The sequence below is a fragment of the Eimeria necatrix genome, genomic scaffold (genome assembly GCF_000499385.1).
Source record: "Eimeria necatrix Houghton genomic scaffold, Enh_scaff186, whole genome shotgun sequence".
Lineage (NCBI taxonomy): Eukaryota > Apicomplexa > Conoidasida > Eucoccidiorida > Eimeriidae > Eimeria > Eimeria necatrix.
The window spans coordinates 48,858-59,024 of NW_013655077.1; the positions used below are offsets into that span (position 1 = coordinate 48,858).

General features: G+C 54.8%; 2 protein-coding genes across 2 annotated transcripts; both read left to right on the top strand.

Annotated features, from left to right (window-relative positions):
- Positions 1-3,170: 3,170 nt before the first annotated feature.
- Positions 3,171-3,851, top strand: ENH_00023980 (hypothetical protein; the record flags this gene model as incomplete). The annotated part of the gene is made up of 1 exon (XM_013584638.1): positions 3,171-3,851. One exon carries the CDS (start codon positions 3,171-3,173, stop codon positions 3,849-3,851), a length of 681 nt encoding a protein of 226 aa, XP_013440092.1.
- Positions 3,852-6,964: 3,113 nt separating this feature from the next.
- On the top strand, positions 6,965-9,129 carry ENH_00023990 (anti-silencing protein 1, putative; the record flags this gene model as incomplete). Its single annotated transcript, XM_013584639.1, has 3 exons — positions 6,965-7,067; positions 8,398-8,759; positions 8,989-9,129. 3 exons carry the CDS (start codon positions 6,965-6,967, stop codon positions 9,127-9,129), a joined length of 606 nt encoding a protein of 201 aa, XP_013440093.1.
- Positions 9,130-10,167: the final 1,038 nt, after the last annotated feature.

A 10,167-nucleotide genomic window follows, 5' to 3' on the forward strand; every position in this document is an offset into this window, starting at 1 on the left:
CTGCTGCTGCTGCTGCTGCTGCTGCTGCTGCTGCTGCTGCTGCTGCTGCTGCTGCTGCTGGTGACCCGCGGTGTGGCCGAGGCTAGGCGCTGTGCCTCAAGGGCGCCTCCATGGGAGACGAGGGCAGCCGCCTCGGGTTAGCGGCGCATGGCCAGCAGCAGCAGCTGCTGCTGCAGCTGCTGCTGCTGCGGCTGCTGCTGCTGCAGTGCAGCAGCGACCAGCAAACAGGAAGCCTCTGGCGCAGCAGGGATTAATTGCACAAATTAAGAATAAAACGCACAAGTACAAACTCAGGGAAAAGATAAAACCCCTACTTGATCGACGCCGACACCGCGAGCCCCAGCTTGCGCTCTAGCGTCTAGGGTTTAGGGTTTAGGGTTTAGGGTTTAGGGTTTAGGGTTTAGCGCTTTCTGGGGGGCATTGACTTAATACGGCAGTTCCACAAGAGTTGCCGTCAAAGACAAACACAGGGTTACACCGTAACAGCTGCACAGGGCAGCAGCCCCGACGGTCTCGGGCCACCAGCCTAGGGTTTAGGGTTTAGGGTTTAGGGTTTAGGGTTTAGTGTTTAGGATTTAGGGTTTGTCTTTTCCCCCTAAGAAGTGAGTTCCTCTGCTGCTTTCTGCTTTTCAGCTCAGCCGGCTGTCCGTTGTGTCCGGCGTTAGAGTTTAGGGTTTAGGGTTTAGGGTTTAGGGTTTGGTGTCCCACAGCTTCCGGGCAGCGCAGCGCCTCGCAGCCTCAAAATAGAAAAAAGTGAAAACAAAAGCTGCATTAAAATGGCAATTTTTACATTTTTAACAAATAAAAGAATAAAAATAATAAATTAAAAGACTAATTTCCCCAAATGGATGCAGGCCTCCCTCCCACCCCGACCCCAGCTAAACAGCTGCTGCACTCTTTGCAACAAACTGCAGCAGCAGCAGCACTGGGGCCTTTCAGGCAGCAAAGGGTCAGCAGCAGCAGCAGCAGCTTCAGTGGGGCCCCCAGAGCAGCAGGTGAAGGCCTTGGGGGCCCCGGGGCCTCCCTGCAGCATCGCTCAGCCCTTGCTGCTGCAGCAGCAGCCACAGCAGCAGCAGCAGCAAACACCAGCCAAGCTTCTGCTTTCGCCCCAGGGGCTTCCCCAGAGCCTTCGCGAAGAGGCTTGTCGGCTTAGCTGCCTTGGCGTGCCCGCAACAGCTGCTGCTGTGCTGCTGCTGCTGCTGTGCTGCTGCTGCTGCTGCTGCTGTGCTGCTGCTGCTGCTGTGCTGCTGCTGCTGCTGTGCTGCTGCTGCTGCTGTGCTGCTGCTGCTGCTGTGCTGCTGCTGCAAATAATGACAATGCTATGCCTAATTAAGAAACAGCAAAAATGTACAAACAGCTTTTTGCTGCTGCTCAAGCTGTGGCTTCCTCGCTGCTGCAAGTGTTCTGTGGCTGTCTCTGCTGCAGTGCTTCGGGATGTTCGCTTGCTGCTTCAGCAGCAGCAGCAGCAGCAGCAGAGCAGCAGCAGCAGCAGCAGCAGTTAGAGCGACTCTGTGTGCCTTGCTAGGACTCCAGCCTAGCAGCAAAGAGCTGGGGCTTCCAGCAGGTGTTGCCTAAGACTGTTCTTGCTGCTGCTCCTCGTTGCTGCTGCTGCTGCTGCTGAGCCCTGCGCTGCTGCTGCTGCCAGCTACGCGAAACAGCTGCTGCTGCTGCTCGAGCCCCGGGCTAGCCGGGGAGCCCACGGCGGCGCTGCAGCAGCAGCAGCTCTGTGCTGCTGCTGCTGCTGCAGCAATTGAGTCCCCTTGTCCTCAAGGGGCCTCCAGGCTACTTTGGGGGTCCCCCAGCTAGCTATCCTGCTGCAGCAATCAGCTAGCTAGCTAGCTGCTGCTGCAGCAATCAGCTAGCTAGCTAGTTGCTGCTGCAGTCACCAGCTAGCTAGCTAGGCCTCCGCGTGCTCAGAGCCCCCAAGCTGCTGCCGCTGCAGCAGCACGCCACAAGGGCTTTTGCATGCAAAGGCAGTGCAGCAGCTGCGCTGCAGCAGCAGCAGCGCTGCAGCAGCAGCAGCGCTGCAGCAACGCTGCAGCAGCAGCGCTGGGGGCGTCTGTGGGGCTTTGCTGCGGGCTCGCTGCCCAGGGGAGTGCACCAGTAGATCCATTCAAACCCTAAACCCTAAACCCTAAACCCTAAACCCTAAACCCTAGACTCTATAGCCGCTACTGTAGCAGCTCTTGCTGCGCTTGAACTTGCAGCAAACCGGAAGCTACTGGGCTCGGAGCCTCCTTTTGGCCCCGCTGCTGCTGCTGCTGCTGCTGCTGCCGCTGCTGCAGCTTCGGGCTGCTTGGGGTGCTGCAGCAAAGTCTGCAGGGCCTTGCAGCGCCTAAGCGCAGCAGCACGGGGGCTGCCCCTGCGGGGCTGCGCAGCTGCTGCTGCTGCGCAAAGTCGCAACAGCACAGCGCTGCTTCCTGCTGCTAGCTGTGGTGGGGTGTCTGGCTGCAGCGCTGAGGTGTACAGACACCTGCGCAGCAAGCTGCAGCAGCAAGAAGGCGCTGCTGCAGCGCAGCAAACGAGCCTTGGGGCGCTGGCTCGAGGAGCAGCGCGGCTGTTTGTTTGCTGCTGCTTCTAATAATATAAAACTTAATAAAATTTGCAATTTAGGAATTTAAAATGAGAGAAAAGGCGCTGCTGCAGGCCTGGCCTGGCCTGGCCTGCGGGCTTGCTCCGCTGAGCCCTGGCACCCACGGCGCCGGCTGCGGGCTTCCTGCGTTGCTGCCAGGGACTTCTGTTCTGTTCTTTGCAAAATTAAAAGAATTTAATTAATTTAATTTAACAATTATCTCATTGCATGCAGCCCTTGTTCGCTGAGGCAGCAGCGCAGCAGCGCTGACTGGTCTCGAGAGGATCGCTGGTGGGGCCCCCCGGCCCCGTCGGTTCCGAGGGCTCTGGGCCGCAAGTGGTGTTTCTGTTGAGTTTGTTTTGCAAATTTAATTCTAAAAGGCCCCTCATCCGCTCCAGTTAGCAGCAGCAGCAGCAGCAGCAGCAGCAGCAGCAGCAGCAGCAGCAGCAGCCCGTGGGTGGAGCGGGAGCCGGCGAGGGCCAGTCCCAGGCGCTTCTCTCGGATTTCTTTGCTGCTTCTCCGGCCTGCAGCAGCAATTCCAAAAGAGCATTTGAGTCTGCATTTGCTGCTGCTTTTCCGCAGCCGCAGCAGCAGCAAGATGCGTGCGCAGCGGCTGCTGTGGCCCATCCTTGCGGCTCTCCTGGGGGCCCCTCTGGGGGCCCCCACGGGGCCCCCCGGGGGCCCCCCCGCGGGGCCCCTGGGGGCCCTTGCGGTCGCCGTGGGGGCCCCCCATGGGTCCTGGGGCCCCCCGTCGGGTCCAGAGCCGGGGCAGCAGTCGGTGGCCCCCGTGGGGGCCCCTGTGGAGGCCCCCGTGGGGGCCCCCGTGGGGGCCCCCGTGGGGCTGGGGGCCCCCCCGGGGGGCCCCCCGGGGGGCCCCCAGGGGGCCCCCGGGCGCCGGGGGGGCCCCCGGGAAGAGGAAGAAGCGGCGATTGCTGCAGCACTGGGCCCCTTTTACCTGAGCCCGTCGGAGCAGCAGCAGCGAGGGGCGCAGCAGCGGCGCAGGGCCCTGCTGCTGCACCTGGGTCTTGCTGCTGCTGCTCTGGGGGCCCTCGAACTTGTGCTGCGGGTCTATTTGCTGCCGCTGGCCCACGCGCAGCGCCGCGAGAGCCGCAGGCGCAGCCCCGGCAAGCAGCAGCAGGGGCCCCCCGAGCTGCTGCCGCTGCTGCTGACTTCGCCTCCAGTCTTGGGTTTTGCTGCTGCTGCTCTCGTGCTGCTGCTCTGCAGCACTGCTGCTTTCTACAAAACTCTTTACCAAATCCTCGCCGCCAAAATCGGCTGAGGGGCCCCCCAGTCCACCCGGGGGGCCCCCCGTGCCCTTCAACGCCCAGGCTCCGGGGGCCCCTTGGGGGCCCCTTGGGGGCCCCTTGGGGGCCCCTTGGGGGCCCTTTGGGGGCCCCCGGGGGCCTTTTTGGGGGCCCCCAGGGGCTCCCGGGGGCCCCCAAAGGGGCCCCTTTGGGGCCATTTCAGCCTCCGGGGGGCCCCAGAGGTCTTTGGAGAACACCTGGGGGCCCCCAGAGGCCCTTTGAGGCCCTTAGGAAGATTTAAAGGGCCCCAGAGGCCTTTTGGGGGCCCCAGAGACCTCTAAATGACTTCTAGGGGCCCTTAGGGGCCCCCCGGGCTCTCCCGAGGCCCCTGGGGGCCCCTGGGGGCCCCTGGGGGCCCCTGGGGGCCCCTGGGGGCCCCTGGGGGCCGTGCAAGCCTTGGGGGCCCCCCGAAGCTTCTGGAGGGTCTTTGGGGCCCCTGGGGGCCCCTGGGGCCCAGGGCCGCTGGCTGCTGGGGGGCCCCCCTTTGGAGCCTTCAGGGGCCCCCAGGGACTTTGGCATTTCTCTTTAGATGTGCCTGTGATGTGGGTTGGCTGCTGCAGCAGCTGCTGCTGCTGCAGCTTAAGGTGTCTTTTGTTGATGTGTGGGGGCCCCCCAAGATCCTCGGAGGAGCTTTTAGGGGGCCCTAAGGCTTCTTCTTCTGGGGCCCCCTATGGGGGCCCCTTAGGGGGCCCCTAGGGGGCCCCTTAGAGGGCCCCTTAGGGGGCCCCTAGGGGGGCCCTTAGGGGGCCCCTAGGGGGCCCCTAGGGGCCCCTGCAGTGGCTACAGGGGCATCTGGGGTCCTGGGGGTTTGCATAAGAAGAAGGGTTTTATGAGGGTTTAGGGTTTGTTTGGAACTGGAGATGGAGGCCCCGCGTTCGATTCCTGGTAAAGCTGCTGCTGCAGCAGCAGCAAAGCAGCAGCACAGCAGCAGCTGCAGCAGCAAGGCCGCAAAGCGATAGCAAAGCAGCAGCGCAGCAGCAGCTGCAGCAGCAAGGCCACAAAGCGATAGCAAAGCAGCCGCAGAGCAGCAGCTGCAGCAGCAAAGCGATAGAAAGGCAGCAGCTGCAGCATCAAAGCAGCAGCTGCAGCAGCACAGCAGCAGCAGCAGCTGCTGCTGCTGCAGCAGCAGAACTGTGACGAAGGAGGCCCCAAGGATGAGTCGGGCCAGTAATATGCACTTATATTTAGGCTAGAAAATTAGCTGCTGCTGCTGCTGCTGCTTGGGGCCTTTTTTGTTTGCTGGTGCTGCAGCTGTTGGCGCTGGTGAAGCAGCAGCAGCAGCAGCAGCAGCAGCAGCAGCGGCAGCCGCACCTGCAGCAGCTGCAGCAGCAGCTGCTGCAGCAGCGGCGCCCGCTGCACCGCCTCATGCCTTGTCTTTAGGCAATTTGTATTCTTAGGCTGCAGCACTAAGACACAAGAAAGGGTTTGAAGCAGCAAAATAGGGTTTGGGGGCCCCTTTAGGGGCCCCTATTTGCAGCAGCTAAGGCACGAGGGGCCCCGGGGGCCCCCCTGCTTAGGTTTTGTTGCTGCCCACGCTTGGGGCCCCCATGGGGGCCCCCAGGGGCCCCTCCTCCAGGGGGCCCCCTGTCTCAAGGGGGCCCCTACCTCAGGGGGGCCCCTATTCCAGGGGGGCCCCTGCCCCAGGGGGGCCCCTGCCTTAGGGGGGCCCCTCGCTTAATGGGGCCCCTTCCTTAAGGGGGCCCCCTCCCAAGGGGCCCCCAGCTGAGTGTTTGGCTTTTCTTGCTGGGCCCTTTCCCGGGGGCCCCTGGGGGCCCCCTGGGGGCCCCCTGGGGGCCCCTGGGGGCCCCTGAGTGGCTCTAGTTGCGCATTTTTGTGCTGCCCTTTTATATTTAAATTGTGCAACTTATGCATTTTTGCAAATTGTAAATAGAAGTTTAAAAAGGCCTGGAGGCGCTGAATATAAATTAATTTGTATTGTCTAGATGGGAATAGAGATAAACTTCTTTATAAGTATATTTATATATATCTATATATATATATATATATATATATATATATATATATATATATATATTGAGGATATATGTAAATATGTATGCGTATATATGCATATATATGCATATTGTGTATATAGAAATATATATATATATATATAGATGAATGTACATATTGTATATATATAAATATTATGTATATATATATATATATATAAGGATATATAGGCATATAGGTATAGACTTATACGAACATCTGCACATAAACTTTACTTATATGAATCCACTTGGACTTATTATTTATATTTATATTTGCCCAGCTCCTCCCAATTCCTTTGGGGCCCCAGCGTGGGGGCCCCCAGGGGCCCCGCGGGCGCATGCAGAGTCCCCTTGGGGATGGGGGCCCTTAGACCCCCTGTGGGGCCCCTGCGGGGGCCCTGGGGCCCCTGTGGGGCCCCTGCAGGGGCCCTTTGTCCCCCTGTAGGGCCCCTGTGGGGCCCTAGGGGGCCCCTGTGGGGACGCTGCAGAGACCATGGGGGCCCCTGCGGGGGCCCCTGCGGGGGCCCCTGCGGGGGCCCCCGGGCCCCCCGTCGGGGCCCCTGTGGGGCCCTTGCGGGGGCCCCTGTGGGGCCCCGCAGGGGCCTCCTGTGGGAGCCCCTGTGGGGGGGCCCCATGGCCACGTAGACCCTGGGAAATCTCCAAAGGACTCAAGGGCGCTGCAATTGGCTCTTTTTGGGTCCTTTTTTAGGACCCCAAGGGCCCCAATTGGCCGGCCATTGAAGGCCAAGCAACTCTTAAAAATAAGACCGCGGGGGGCCCCCGGGGCCCTTCAGGGGGCCCCTGGGGGCCCCCCTAGAGGGGGCCCCCTTCGCGCTAAGAGGCCCTTAGGGGGCCCCAAGGGGCCCCTGGGGGCCCCCAGGTGCTGGGGGGCAGGTAAGTATCCTGGTCTTACTATCTGTTGTGGTAAATATTATTATTACTTTTATTATTATTATTATTATTATTATTATTATTATTATTACTATTATTATTACTATTATTATTATTATCATTATTGTTATTATTAGTTTTATTTCTTTTCGTTATAACGGCTGTCAGGAAATGCCAGCCTGCAGCCACTGCGTCATTTCGCTATGGGAGAAGACACAGGCAGCAGTAGTACCCAAACGAATGCCACGCAGCAGCAGCAGCAGCAGCAGCAGCAGCTGCTGCTGCTGCTGCTGCTGCATAGCACTAGTAATTGTTCGTTTGCGCCTTGATGCTGCATGAGTCTCTCCAGTGGTCCTGTTAGCCTTTTTGCATGCACTTATATTTGCATGCATATATATATGTATATTTGCATGCATATATATGTACATTTGTACACCCCTGAGCCAAAGGGGCCCCCAGGGGCCCCCTGGGGGCCCCCAGGGGGCCCCCAGGGGGCCCCCTGTAGAGCCGCAGCAACCAGTACCCTCTTAGCTTATTCTATAAAGCGCATGCAGCAAGTGGCTGAGGGCCCCCTGGGGCCCCCGGGGGCCCCTGTTGCTGCGGAGGGGAGGGCTGTGGCTGGCTTTCTAGCAGAAGGGCTCTTCTTGGATTTAATAATTGCTTTTAATTAATTAATTGCTTCTAATTGGTATTATTTATTTATTAATTTGGTTTCAATTAGAAGAACTTCTGTACCTTTTACACTTGTACTGCCAGCGGCTGTAGAAGCCGCCTTGGCGGCTCGCTGTGGGGCCCCAGGGGCCGCTTGAGTTCTTATTTGCTGCTGCTTTGAGTTATGATGACTTTTGCCTTAAGTGCTTGGGGAGTTTTAGCTGCTGCTGCTGCAGGCGTCTGGGGTGTTGTTCGTACGGTAGCGTTAACTGCAGCGGAGGTGCTGCAGCGCCGAGTGCACTGGATGAATTCAGTTGATTTGGTTAATTTGTTAAATTAATTTGTTGAATTTATGAATTTAATTTAATTTGATTTCTTTTTACTGAAGTATAAAGCGAAGATAGCGGGGAATTGGCGGGCCGTTCGCCGGCAGCGCGAGGTGTCTGCTGGTGGCGGCTGCGCCTGCAGCTCAGGAGCAGTTTGCAGTAACTTTTTGCAGTTTTTCATTTTTAAAAATAAATTTGAATAAATAAATTCATTTTTAATTAATTTTTTGCACTTTGCTGCAGCGAAGAAGCGGCTGGCGGCCGGGCGGGCGCCGCGAGGCTCCCCGCCGCCGTCACGCAGCAACCCCACCGCAGCCGCTGCGCAGCCCCCCCACTTCTGTGGCTTCTTTGTGCAAATTAAAAGGCTTTTTGGGTTATTTTTTGTTCTTTTTTCATTAAAAAGTTCTTTTTTGCGTTTATACGCCTCTTAGAACCCTCGCGGGGGCCCCTGGCTCGAGGATCCGCGCAGCCTCGCTGGCTCCGGCTCCGCCTTCTTACCTTTTCAATACTGCAGCGAGGCTGCAGCAGCAGCAGCAGCAGCAGCAGCAGCACCGCATTTCCCAAGGCCCCGCGTCTTCACTAGCTGGCCCTGGCGCCCCCTGCTGCTGCTGCTGCTGCCTTGCTGCACCCACAGCCCAATTGGCTGCTGCTTCGCGCAGGCTGCAGCCGCAGCTCAGTTTCTTGCAGGCCCAGCGGCAGCAGCAGCGCAGCGCCGCAGAGCAGCAGCAGCAGCAGCAGCGCCGTGGACAGCGAGCAGCAGCAGCAGCAGCAGCAGCAGCCAACCCCGCAGCGTCTCCAGAGCCAAGCGCCCCCCCGCAGCGCCTCCGCCCCCACGAGCCCCCGCCGCAGCAGCCGCAGCCCCACCAGCAGCAGCAGCAGCAGCAGCAGCAGCAGCAGCAGCAGCAGCAAGAAGCTGCCCAGCCGTGGGGCAGACTATGTGCTGGACAGCGTCTTCTTAGGGCCCATTCAGATAGGGGCCCTCGCTTTTGAATTTGCTGTCAATCCCCCAGACTTCACGCAGGTGCTGCTGCTGCTGCTGCTGCTGCTGCTGCTGCTTGTTGGCTTCTGCTGCTGCTGCTTCTGCTGGTTTGCTGCTGCTGCTGCTGCGCCGTGTCGAAGCGAGCAGACCCCCGCCTCTTGCGCAAAAGGATTAGAAGCAAAACGATATATCATTTATTTATTTATTTATTTATTTATTTATTTATTTATTTATTTATTTATTTATTATTTATTTATTTATTTATTTGCAGATGGACAGAGGCAGCGTGGAGGGCATGCAGGCGGTGCTGGTGTGCGGCGGCATGCAGGCGGTGCTGGTCTGCGGGCTGTACGAGGGCCGGGAGTTCATTCGCATTGGCTATTATTTGAACAATGCTTACAGGTCTTTTTGATTTATTTCATTTTAATTTCTTTTTATTTTCATTTTATTTTGTTTTTAATTCATTTTTAATTCAAATTAAATCCTTTTTGTTCTTTTATTTCCTCCTCGGCCGCTCGCTCCTTCCTCACCCCCCGCTGCGCATTGGGGTGTACGTACACCTCAGTTTTGCTTCCCTGCACTTGCCTGGCAATTCGTTTAATCTTTTCATTCCATTTTGTATTCTGTTGTTTATTTTATTTATTTTATTTTGTTTATTTTATTTTCTTTACTTCCAACTGCGTCTTCTTTTGCACGGCTAAATACATATATATACATACATACATACATACATATATATATATGTATATATATGTATATATATGTATATATATATGTATGTATATATATATATGTGTATATATATATATGTATATATATATATGTATATATATACATATATATACACACATATATATATACATTTATATATATTATATATGTATACAGATATATATACACATATATATATATATATATACACACATATATATATATATGTATGTATATATATAATGTATATACATTATATATATATATATATGTGTGTATACCAACTTGACAACATATAGTTATAGTTTGACATATGTAAGTATAATCGATATACAGTTGTGCATATATTTATATACATTTACACATATATTTATATTTGTATTTGTACATGCTATACAATATATATATATATATATTTATATATATATATATATTTATATTTATATTTATATTTATATTTATATTTATATTTATATTTATATTTATATTTATGTTTATATTTATATTTATATTTATACTTAAATATGTATATATTTATATAATATTATAGCCATCAATTTGTGCCCCTGTGGGCATAAATTGCTTATTAATATATTTCCCCTTAGCCACTTTTGTTTATATATAAATGGCCTTACAGCGGCCTGTAAGCTTCTCCTGCGAGGCTATATTTACATATATATATTTATACATTGATAGGCCTTTATATTTGTTTATTTATTTATATATTATATATTTTTAT